Source organism: Nannobrachium achirus (genome assembly GCF_963921795.1).
Source record: "Nannobrachium achirus genome assembly, chromosome: 6".
Classification (NCBI taxonomy): domain Eukaryota; kingdom Metazoa; phylum Chordata; class Actinopteri; order Myctophiformes; family Myctophidae; genus Nannobrachium; species Nannobrachium achirus.
In genome coordinates, this window is record NC_137815.1 from 21,865,138 (window position 1) to 21,878,279 (window position 13,142).

Consider the following 13,142-nt stretch of genomic DNA (forward strand, 5'->3'; position numbering starts at 1 on the left):
GCCAATGGCGTCCGTGCTCCCAGTGCAGACATCAGTCAACAGTGTGACGCTGCTTTATACTTGGTCATTCTGACTTCTCATAATGAATCGTATGTGTTTTGGCATCTGTGTGTTTGTTCTGCTGGATGAGGCTCATTTAAGTCAGCCTGGTGTTTAGTAATAAAGACGTTGTGTGTACAGTCTGTGTCAAACATCTTTCCATGTGCAGACAAGACACTCGTACATTTGTAATATATCGTCGCTGGCGGGTGGAAACCTTGTATGTCCAAAAAAATAAAAAATAACCTGTGTTCCAGTGGATTCAATGTAGTGATTATTTAGACCAGGGGTCTTCTACGTTTTCAGATCAAGGACCCCTTAGCTGAGACAGAGATGAAGCAGGGACCCCCCCTACATATTGTATAAATGTGTGATGGAGATTTTCATCGATTTCATATACTCATAGACTTGTTTGACAATCTACGTTGGATTTGTGTTAATGTGTTTTTTCAGACATTTAACCACTTAAATTGTTGATACTTGACATTTCACTCTGTACTTGGTCTGCTCTTTTTTTTTTTAAACCTCTACACCAAACCTGTTTGCCGAAAATAGACGATCTACAAGCTCTCAAGTTGAGAGCTTGTAGATCTGTTATTTTTGGCTAAAGTTATCCTCGGAATAGGGATGTGAGGATTCAAGTTGTTAATTTAAAAGAATTATCCTACAGTATCACACAAAGATTTGGCGGCCCCCCTGTAGTAACTCTGAGGACCCCCTAGCGGGCCCGGACCCCCTGTTGAAGACCCCTGATATAGACACAAGCTCTTGTTAATACATTTTTTCATTGGTTTAATATTTACTAAACCCACAGACAGAGTTAGCCACTTTCAATTTGGCATCCCTATTTTGGGAAATATAGGTAAAATATAAAAAACGCAGATCTATCTGCAGATCTTGTAGTTTTACTCGACTTTTGCAAAGTACAAAATAGGGCATTCATTTCATGAAAAAAAATAAAGAAAGAAAAATCACACAAAGTTGAAATAATGGAGATACGAGGTTATTGACCTGCCGCAGCCGATGTTATGGAAACTCTTTTGGTTCCATATGTTTTTTTGTACATTTTCTTTTTGTGCTGACAAAAAAGAAAACTAACTTTCCACATCTACAGACCAATAAAGTAACAACAAACACACACACAGTGTGTGTGTGTGTGTGTGTGTGTGTGTGTGTGTGTGTGTGTGTGTGTGTGTGTGTGTGGGGAACCAGTTTTTCGAACGTCGAACTGCCGCTTTTCTCCGTAATAATAACATTCCTGGCAGGCAAACATCTACGATTCAGCCATTTTAGCAGCAGCACTCGGGCCGGTATGGAAAATGTGGGTTAATCTTCCTTTGGCTGAGCCAACTTGGCTAGTGCCCCCCGTCCCCCCCCTCGCTCCCTCGTCCAAGTAAACACAAGAATAGGTTCCATATTGCTTCAGCAGTTTGATTTTCAGCTTGACGTTCTGCCCAAACTAATCAGCAGAGTCCTGTCTGGACATTTACCATGAGGCCCTTCCTCACACAGCTGTACATGTACTTATCTACATTTGTTTATGACTTCTTCCAACGTTAGAGTTAGTAGCTTCACATATCTCCCCCCTCATATCAAGACACCACGTGAAATATATCATTGGGAAATAATTATAATCATCCCATTTAGAACGGGTAAACCTTATTGTGTATCATTATTTTATGCTTTAACTATTGAAAAATAGCAGATATACAAGCTCACCGTGCCACGCTGCGAGCTTGTAGAATTTTTGAAAAACCTTGAAAATTAGAATTTTGACCCGATTCTATAAGTGTCTTTTGAATCCTTCTAAGGTTTTTTGAAAAACCTATGTTTCTATGTCAGCAATCTGGCCAGCCATCGTCAAAGAAAAGGTCCTTTTCACTTAACTGGAGCTCAGTTGGTCTGTTCTTGAGAGACTACTATGTCAGTGGCTCTCAAACCTTTTCATGTGAAGGACCCCCAAAATGATATGTATTTGGCCACGGACCCCCATCTTAAAATATTTAGTTCCAGGGACCCCCCAGAAGCAAAATTTGAGTTACAAACGTTCACTTTGAAAATACTTCAAAGATTTGCACACATTTTCACGACTTTTTCAAAATAGCAGATCTACAAGCTTGCAGCGCGGCACTCGGTGCCGCGCTGTGAGCTTGTATAACTGCTATTTTTCACTGGTTAAAGCATTCAATAATTCTACGCCTAAATGGGATAAAGAGTGAATAATGTTTTTCCCAACATTTTCAAATGTTTTAATTCAAATATATCTACAAAATATCTACAAACTCGCGATGCACTGTGAGCTGAGAGTTCGGCTAATTTGTCCCATTCGCGTAAATATCGCCCATTTTGAATGTAAATCAAAACGTTGTTGTTGTTGCGATGAAGGTAGGACATTGTTTTGACAACATTGGGCGTACACTTATATAAAAAAATATAGACATACACACAAATGGCAGCTTTTATAGGACTTGGGGGTTGACACTAAGGTCTCAAAAGCACTCGCCCAACGGGGAAGTACATGTTAAACTTGCCCAAAGCCGGTCAAAAAGAGAGAGTGTAAGAGCAGGGTTGGGACACAAGCATATACGTACAACATGTGCGAGTGTGCTTGTGTAGTTTAGTTTAGTGTACGAGTGAGGCTCCCCTCACATCTGCTAGTTTCCACTTTACTTGATACTGAATCTGATAGAACCCAGGACTGTATAAAGTGTGGCTAGCTGTAATACAGTAGTGTGACAACATTTGATTGTGTTCATAGACAGATATTCATATTGTGTGAATAGTAAACAAAAGAAGGTTGCGTCCCAGTCCCTGAATACACTCCAGAAAGAAAGAAAGAAAGAACACATCTAACACGTCTGGGAGTCCCTGAACGTGTTAACTGATTACCATGGTAACCGATAGCCAGAGAGCGAAAAAGTGATGCCTCGCATTGCATTACATTGCATTGTATTAATCCTGGCTGCAGAAACATCTTTTCCCATATCGTTTGTTTGGTCAAAACGGCCTGTTAGCTATGGACCATAGCTTACACACGGATCATCGCGGTTGTATTTTTTCTTCTCCGCATGATAAAAAAGATTTGAATGGCCGTGAACGGGAGCCGCCTCGTGCACAATGTGCACGTGGACGGAGTCACCGAAAATCAGGTAAATACAATAGGAAAAAGCCTTGGCAGCTAATCTACATTAGTCATGGCAACAGTGTTGATTTCGTCGACTAAAACTATGACGAAAAATGTTTGTCGACTGCGTTTTTTTCACTGACGAAAACTAAATAAAAACTAAGCTGTGATGACTAAAACTAAGACTAAATATATTGACAATTTCGTCAACAAAATAAAAACTAGACTAAAACGTTAGGGAGGAACTAGTGGAGAAGACAGTCATTTTATGTTTGGTAGCTCCCAAACATATGCGACGCGTTGTGAGCTTGTAGATCGGCTATTTTCAGCACGCAACCAAGTGTAAAATCAGTCATTACGATGCCATCAAGGCCTGCCAAAATACATTACAGTTGACTAAATCAACTGTAGATTTAGTCGCCTAAAATCTTATGATATTTAGTCGACTAAAATTAAACTAAAACTAAAACTTTTCAGGTGACTAAATTGTGACTAAAACTAAATTACATTGTATTCAAAAGACTATGACTAAAACTAAATAAAAAATTGCTGTCAAAACAACACTGCATGGCAAAACTATGGCAGTCTAAGTGTTAAACGGGAGTAAGTAACATTCTACTGTACATCTACAGACCAGTAAAGACACAGTAAGTAACATTCGACATCTACAGAGCAGTAAAGACACAGAGAAGTGTGCACAAGCTCCCTCCTACAGCATGGAATGAATGGAATAACATGTTGCTTCTGTTACCAGAACAGCGCAACTAGCAGCCAATCATAGGAACTTTCAGTTCCGTGTTTGCTTAATTTTTAATCCGGACAACTGGCCCCCTGTGCCTGACCAAAACCCTAATATCTCCCCTGGCCTAAAGGGTTGAGTTCCCCTTTAGGCTAGTGGTTAAGATGTTGGCTTTCCACGCAGCTGACCCAGGTTTGAATACCGGGCCTTACACAAACATCAAGGGACTCTGTGAAGACATAGATAGTACTAGCATACATACTGTACGCAAGTACAATGAACACACTCAAACAATACCGACCCCATGTCAGCAGGCCAGGTAGCGTACACATCAGTTTACCATGTGTATGTGTGTGTGTGTGTGTGTGTGTGTGTGTGTGTGTGTGTGTGTGTGTGTGTGTAGAGCTTAAATCGAGCCAAAAAAAAGTGAGCCCGGCCCAGCCCAGCCCGGCTAGAACGTCAGCACGGATCGACCCAAAGCCCGACACATAATTGACAATTGGAGACCGACACAGCCCGCAGCCCGACATTCTAAACTAGCTTATGGAACAAATAAACATCGAAGCCTCGCTGGAGAACAGAGCTGACGGCCGCCGCTAAATCAGGCAGCAGGCGTACAGGCTGAATATAGCTACAACATTCACACTAGTACGTCTATAATATTATTAGGATATACAAAAATGTATGTGAATGGTTTCAACGATCTCCTCCGCTCTGCTCAGGCAGAGTCGCCACAGCAGCCAGGCACACACACACACAGTCAAAGGGGAGCACACTCACACGCTCAACTGTCTGAAAGTTGCGCAGCAGCGCACATACAGTCACACACGTTAAACTGTGTCAAGTTGCGCAGCAGCAGAGCAGCGCAGCGATAGTTATGAGCGTGCAGCTTACACAGTCACAATCATGATACTGCGCTGCGCTTACCTACCGGATTATAAAAGCCCGACCCAGCCCGAAGCCCGACATATACAGTACGTGACAAATTGAGCCCGGCCCAGCCCACGCCGCGCCGACCCGTCAGGTCCCGTCGGGCTCGGGCTGAAATTTTAAGCTCTGTGTGTGTGTGTGTGTGTGTGTGTGTGAGTGAGTGAGTGAGTGAGTGAGTGAGTGAGTGAGTGAGTGAGTGAGTGAGTGAGTGAGTGAGTGAGAGAGAGAGAGAGAGAGAGAGAGAGAGAGAGAGAGAGCGAGAGAGAGAGAGAGAGAGAGAGAGAGAGGGAGAGAGAGAGAGAGAGAGAGAGAGTGTATGTGTATGGTGTATTCCTACCTGGAAGTATTGGTAGGTTGTGCATCTCTCATCTCGTCTCTGACAAAACCTGCGCGTAGTTCTGAACAACAGCAGCAGATCATTGTTCTCCTCCACCCTGCAAAAGCAACCAGAAACATCTTAACTCATATTCATAGTTCTCCATGTCACAGTTCCACCATACAAACCTACATCTATCTATATCAATAACAATAATAGTACGAAGAACCAAGTCCCCAGAACCGCAGAGAATGGTTGAAGCCTCAGAAGCCTGGTGGCTAAATCTGGCATTGCAGGACTAACACATTTGGCACTCTACTGTGCGTGCTTCTCTCGTCTGAAAAGCTAAAGTGCCTTTCGGACGGGGCGCAGTTGCATTGTCCTAGTTATTCATTTTCAATGAAAGGCGGGCGATTATTTTGGCCGCGCAGAGGCGTTGTGAGCATGTATTGTAGATGGTCTATTTTCACAATTTCTGACAATTTGGCCAAAGTTGAATTTGCCCTTTAATTGTAAGCCGGCCCTACTTGCCCGTACTTGTCCCGACCACGCAATCAGCCGCCCAAACTTTCCCGTACTTTCCCGTAATTTATGAAATTAATTATTATTTTTTTAAAAATACAGTCGCCGGTCGTGCTCTGTCTCTTTAAGAGAGCTCCTGAGACGTGATCGCGTCAGAGACGTGATGACGTCATCTGCTAGAGAGCAACTGGGGTCCACGGGCGGCCATTACGTGCCCTTGTATTGTGTATGCAGCCAGTTGGCCAGCGCGTCTCCTCATCATTTTCGATCAGACAACAGACGAAATCAAGGCTTCGGAATGAGTGGATTGCATTGGATTAGATCGATGTGCGTGCAACGAGGACGTAATGTACTTTCGAGCGCTGTTTTTTCTCGCGGATTACCCCATCTCGCTCCATGCAAAATGAACGGAGGATAACAGCCTTCAGCAGCATATAAGTAGGTGGCCGACCAAAAAATGTTCTTCACGCACGTTTTGCTGGCTTGCACGGAGTGATCCGAGCGTGTTGTTATGATTTGGTGCTTTGCTTTTTTAAAACATGTTTATAAATAAATAGCATTTTCCACGGCAGTACCTCTGCACCCCTGTTTTCAAGGGGCTCCCTGGGGCTGGTAAAGGGTTAAGAGGTATTAAAAAGTCCTTAAATTGTCACTTTAGAAATGTGCATATACCTTCTCTATACACTTAAACGTTATATTGTTTTGTTTACTGTTGGGTGAGAAAACAATGTTGCACATAATTTTGGGACCCCCCAAAATTATTTGGGGACCCCTCCTGGGGGTCCCGACCCACAGGTTGAGAACCACTGCTCTATGGGAAGAACACATTCAACATTCTCAGGTGTGGAATAAGGCAGCAAACATCCTTTTCCTTTGCAATTATTCCACTTTTTTGATTAATCTAATAATCAAGAACCCTGTTTTTTTATCAACAAATGAAGGTGAAATAATTCAAATACATTTTGTATAATCGACTAGTCGATTACAAATTTGGTTAGTCTGATAAACCACTTCACTACTATAGTTTGTTGTACAAATAATGTATAGCTTGTAGATTTTTTGAAATTATAAAAATAACTGGTTGCTTGTAATGACGAGGAAACATTACGCAAAATAGTATACTGTATATTCCACCGAAAGATCGCTAATCGATTAAATCAGTTGGTCAAATGGTGACTGAAGACAGAGTGCTGCTCATACTGCACAGACACACACAGACAGGCAGACAGGCAGACATACAGTACACACACACACACACACACACAGAAAGACACACAGGCATGCAGGCAGGCAGGCATGCAGTCGCAGACATACAGACAGAAAGACACAAGCGCACACACGCAAGCGCACACACACACACACACACACACACACACACACACACACACACACACACACACACACACACACACACACACACACACACACACACACACACACACACACACACACACACACACACACAAAGACATGCAGACAGACAGACAGACAGACAGACAGACAGACAGACAGATATGCAGGCAGACAATCTCTCTCTCTCACACACACACACACACACACACACACACACACAGGCAGACAGACAGACAGACAGACAGACAGACAGACAGATGTTTTGGGTCTACACTGTCAGTGTTCCAAGTCACTTCAGTTCATTAAAGTTTCCAGATGGACACTTTCCACTGCTGTGTCTACTACAGTCACACACACACACACACACACACACACACACACACACACACACACACACACACACACACACACACACACACACACACACACACACACACACACACACACACACACACACACACACACACACACACACACACACACACACACACACACCCTACTATTAGAATTTATATATACTGTACATACGTACGCCCGCAAGCCAGACAGAATTTAGTCATTATGATGAAAAACAAATGATAAAGTAGTATTAGTGTGTATAAAGTATGTCTATAGTCTGTCTGAATGCATTTACAACGTTAAGTATTTATCAGACGCTCTCACAGCTCATCCACACTGCCCGTGAGAGAGCGTTCCCGACGGCGATGTCGCGCGAAAAACTGTCCTCATATGGAGCGTCGGCCATTGCGTTGTTACGTAGCCTGCCTTGAACCAATCAAATACATAAATAAATAATAATGAGAGGGGTGGACTACGTCACGGCATGACGCATTGTCGCTAGTGGTAGGTCAGGAGTCAGGGCGGTCTCATTGAAACAAATGTATTTTAATTGGATATTTTCACTGTGTCGCCGGCAGTGCGGATGAGGTGTACGATCGACACGATGTCAACTAGGGCATTCACGAATAGTGATTTTTAGTATTCGAATTATTCGACCTCAAAGTATTCGAATAGTCGAATATTTGACAGGACTGGCCAAACTGTGAAATATTAAGAGGCGAACATTGTGAAAATAACAGATCTACATGCTCACAACGCCTAGCAACGCGAGGCGTTGTGAGCATGTAGATCGGCTATTTTCACAATCTGCGGAACCGAGTCACATTAAATGTAACACCTACAATTCCAAGTGCTTGTCAGGGTGGGGGGCCCCAGTTCAAATATGTTTATCTTGGGGGTCACGGCCTAAAAAGGTTTGAGAACCCCTGGTATAGAGCATTAACAAATTCATCCACCAGGGGCATTGACAACTCATTCTTATAACTTCCTATCTCGCCAATCTTCCAGAATATTTTACCCGATTTCCAGGACTATATAACAATAATTCAGCTCAATAACGAGTCGCTTACTCCTATGTGCAATGCCCAAAGACAGGTAGCGTATGCCAGTGGTTCAACCTTTTCAGGCTGTGACCCCCGAAATAATCATATGTGAACTGGGGACCCCGGCACCCTGACGAGCACTAAGAGTTGAGGAATTGTGTATAACACGGTTCTATTGTGAAAATAGCAGATCTACATGCTCACAACGCCCCGCGTTGCGAGGCGTTGTGAGCATGTAGATCGGCTATTTTCACAATTTCTGCCTCTAATATTTGACTATTTGGCCCATGTTTAATTTGTCATTTCAGAGGTGTTAACAAAATCAATAACCAAAGACAATGCATAGCTATTTTTGCCAGGACCTTCCAGGAATCTTGATCAATTCCAAAACCTTTCCAGTACTGGAAAAATATTTTTCTAATTTCAAAATATTTCCAGGAATTTAATGACCGTGGGAACCCTGCCTAGTAGCTTAACATGGAACAAGTTAACCTACCCGTGGTCATAAAAGAATGTCCTAAACCATCTCAAGGGATGGTCACCAGACAATCAATCCTGTGATACAAGGAATGATGAGTGCTTGGGGGATGAGGTGCATTCTGAATAGGTGAGTTTTCAGACTGTGGTGGAAAATGGGGAATGAGTCTTCAGTCCTGACAAGAGTTCATTCCACAGCTTATGGGAGCCAGGAGAGAAGAAGAGTCCAGGACGTGTGGAGGAGCGTTGGCCAGGGTGTTTTGAGGAAGGTTTCATACAGACATCCTGTGTCCGCGCACTCCGCAGACAGGGGCGTCACAAGGGGGGAAAAGTGGGACTGAGTAAAGGGCTTTGCACACAGGACCGTTGCGTTTCTTTCCGTTTGCTGCATGATTAAAACGCATTGGATTTGGTGTGCAAGGCTGTGCGGAATCCACACTGCGGATCCGAAGAGGAGTCATAATAGGAGTCGATGAGTTTTTACCGCATGCGACAAGACGCACGAATCGAACTGGGTTCGATTGGGAGAAAAAAAAACACAGCAAATTCGGAGCCGGTGTGCATGCAGGTCATAGAGAATCATTGTTTTCTTTAAAAAAAAATAATCGTCTGTTTTTTCCTTGCGAGAAAAACGCGTCTGTGTGCAAAGGGCTTTACTAGGGCCCAAGGCGGAGGGGACTTGATTATTTCATACTTTAGCTATTGAAAAATAGTAGATATACAAGCTCACAGCGCGGCACTGCAAGCTTGTAGATCAGCTATTTTTGAAAAGTTGTGTAAATGTGAGAAAATCTTTTAATATACTGTATGTATTTAAGCAAACAGTTGCAACTAAAGTTTTGCTTCTGGAACTAAATATTTTTAGATGGGGGTCCGTGGCCAAATACATATAATTTTGGGGGTCCTTCACATGAAAAGGTTTGAGCACCACTGATATAGAAACATAGGTTTTTCAAAAAACCTTAGAAGGATTTGAAATATTCAAAGACTTCCACAAATTTTCCAAGATTTTTCAAAAATAGCAGATCTACGACCTCGCAGCGCGGCACTCGGTAGCCGCGCTGTGAGCTTGTATATCTGCTATTTTTCAATAGTTAAAACACAAAATAACACGTAATAATGCGTTCCCAATCTAAATGGGTTAAACCCCTCCCCCTAGGAAGAACATTCATGGTAGGCGTGGGCGATATGGAAAAATACAATATCACGATATTTTTCCAAGCTGTATCACGATACACGATTTTATCACGTTTCTTTTTCATGTTGGTTTTTATGGTTATTTTTCAATTTACTTGACATAAACAAGACTCTCATGGTTCCTTTTGGGAGGTCTAAATTGAACTTTACAAGTATGTAACTCTGACAGTATACAAATGAAACCAAATGGACCCTTATGGGTCCATTTGGTTTCATTTGTATACTGTCAGAGTTAAGTGGGACATTTTAAAGTTTGAGAACTACTGATTTAGACCAAAATGCAGGTTTAAATTGAATTCGGCAATGAATCTCTGTATTAACAATTCAACAGGATTTTTTATAAGGCTCCCTCATTGTATCGCTATATATACGATATCTCTGAAAAGGCATATCGTGGAGACATTGTATCGTCTCAACGATAATTATCACCATATCGCCCACCCCTAATTCATGGGGGGCCCCGCAGTGAATCCTTTTACCCAGGGCCCAGAGTTTGGTCAACACCCCTGCACACGGATCTAAGCGTGCGGGAAGGGGCGTACATAGGGGGGGATCATGTTGTCCTTGGAGCGTTTGGCCAGGGTGCAGGCTGTTGTTATATTGATTGTCATCTCCGATAAACAATTTACACAATACGTTCTAATACTTTCATTACAAAGTCCACATGTTTGGTCCAGAGTATGTAAATAAAAGTCTTATTTCACTGGCTACAGTATTGGTGTTAATAGCCGTGTTTACATGTACACCACACGCCATGCACCGGTTGTTAACGCATCATACTGAATGTTCCAAATGCATTTTCAACTGCACCTGCATCATATCAACAATGGTGTAAGCCGCAGGGGTCTTCAACGTTTTCAGGCCAAGGACCCCTTAGCTGAGAGAGATGAAGAAGGGACCCCCACTATATATTGGATAAAATTGTGTTGCAGATTTTCATCGATATCATGAAAGCGCTGTCATCACTCTGTGTTGGATTCGTGTTAATGTTTTTCTTCAGACATTTAAAACCACTCAAATTGTCGATACTTAGTTAATTTGACCTTTTCACTCTCTACACCAAACCTGTTTACCGAAAATAGCCGATCTACAAGCTCACAACGCCTCGCAGTCGCAGCGCGACACGTTGTGAGCTAGTAGATCTGCTATTTTTTTTGTCTCGCGTGGCCAGACTGTTGCCTAACGCTATTTGCAAATGCTCCCGGCATACAGTCTGGGGCACGGAAATAGAAACGATGAGTGCGAGATAGAGCGGATGTGACGCAACCGCTCCCTTGGTGCAGTAGCAATAACAAGTCCTACTGGAAGCGTACATGTCTCCTTTCAATATTTTTCGGGGCATTATTTCGTCTTTCTCGGGTGTTGTTGGTGTTACTTCCATGATGTTTTCAAATATTGTCTTAAACTATACACCCATAACAAGAATGGTTACACATCTCCATTCAGAAACATTGCCATTTAGAAGATTGACTTCCATTATTCTAAATGGAGGTGTCACCTAAACCTAGGTTACACATCTCCATTCAGAAACATTCACATCTCCATTCAGAAACATTATTTCTCCATTATTCTAAATCAGGGTTAATCAGCTTAAAATGGCTCAGGGGCCACTCAGCAAAATATCAAAAGTCCAAGGGCTGCAAGCTATAAATGACAGTCCTATTTTGGACGTTTATATAATGATATGGTAACACACTACATGAGTAGTCTAAAAAATAAGGGAAAACACAGAAACAGACACATCTATAAGGCCAAACTTCATTGAACAAAAACATTGTCATAGAATGATTAATGATGAAAAGTTACAAAACAAGTCTTTAGACACTATGCCAACACATTTCAATGCATTTCACATGCCTCATATCAACATGTTGTAATGCATTTCACCTACACCTAGGTGACCAGCATCATGCCAATATATTAATGCATTTCACCTGCACCATGCAAACGTGCTTTAAAGCATGTCAACCTCAACCGCACCATGCCAATTGTTTTTGTTTTTTTGTTCCACATGTTTAAGTGTGAAGATAAAACATAGACATCTCAAAATGTCTTTAACCCATTCAGAACGGCTACACATTATTGTGTATCATTATTTTATGCTTTAACTATTGAAAAATAGCAGATATACAAGCTCACAGCGCTGCGAGCTTGTAGATCTGCTATTTTTGAAAAATCGTGAAAATTTGAATTTTGACCCGATTCTATAAGTGTCTTTTGAATCCTTCTAAGGTTTTTTGAAAAACTTATGTTTCTATGTCAGCAATCTGGCTGTAGCCATCGTCAAAGAAAAGATCCTTTTCACTTAAATGGAGCTCAGTTAGTCTGTTCTTGAGAGACTACTATGTCAGTGGTTCTCAAACCTTTTCATGTGAAGGACCCCCAAAATGATATGTATTTGGCCACGGACCCCCATTCAACATATTTAGTTCCAGGGACTACCCAGAAGCAAAATTTGAGTTACAAACGTTCGCTTTGAAAATACATATATTCAAAGATTTGCACACATTTTTACGACTTTTTCAAAAATAGCAGATCTACAAGCTCGCAGCGCGGCACTCGGTGCCGCGCTGTGAGCTTGTATATCTGCTATTTTTCACTGGTTAAAGCATTCAATAATTCTAGGCCTAACACACTTAACTACTTGTCATTGTCATTTCCAGGTAGACAGAATGATAAGACACAGACAGACAGAACTGTGTGAGAAATTCTGAGAATCATTTCCAGAATGTTTCCCCCTGCCGGGCTCCAGCACAGATCCCAGACGATCTGATCCAGATGTGAGCGAAACACAGAGAACAATTCTTCCTCTTCAATATCGGTAATTAACCATTTGTACTCTCGGCTATTGTTATTATTTGTATATATATATATATATATATATATATATATATATACATTTTTCTTCTTTTTATCGTACTTTACCAGGCTGATTTAGCAGTTTGTGTTTTTTTCCAGCTGAAGTTAAAACCAAATGGCAGACTAGTAAACATAAACACAGCTGCACCAAACAAACGAATAATGTGTGTTAGATTATTCATTTTATGGAGCCAAGGGCATGCC

General features: G+C 41.9%; 1 protein-coding gene across 1 annotated transcript in view; it reads right to left on the minus strand.

Moving 5' to 3' along the window:
* The window catches only part of cenpp (centromere protein P), a gene marked incomplete at both ends in the record, with an annotated part of 145,405 nt that overhangs the window by 118,451 nt on the left and 13,812 nt on the right, over positions 1–13,142 (minus strand). The window contains 2 exons of the mRNA XM_080728020.1: positions 5,170–5,266; positions 6,246–6,279. Coding sequence (XP_080584146.1) covers positions 5,170–5,266; positions 6,246–6,279 — 131 coding nt within the window. The remainder of the gene's footprint in view (positions 1–5,169; positions 5,267–6,245; positions 6,280–13,142) is intronic.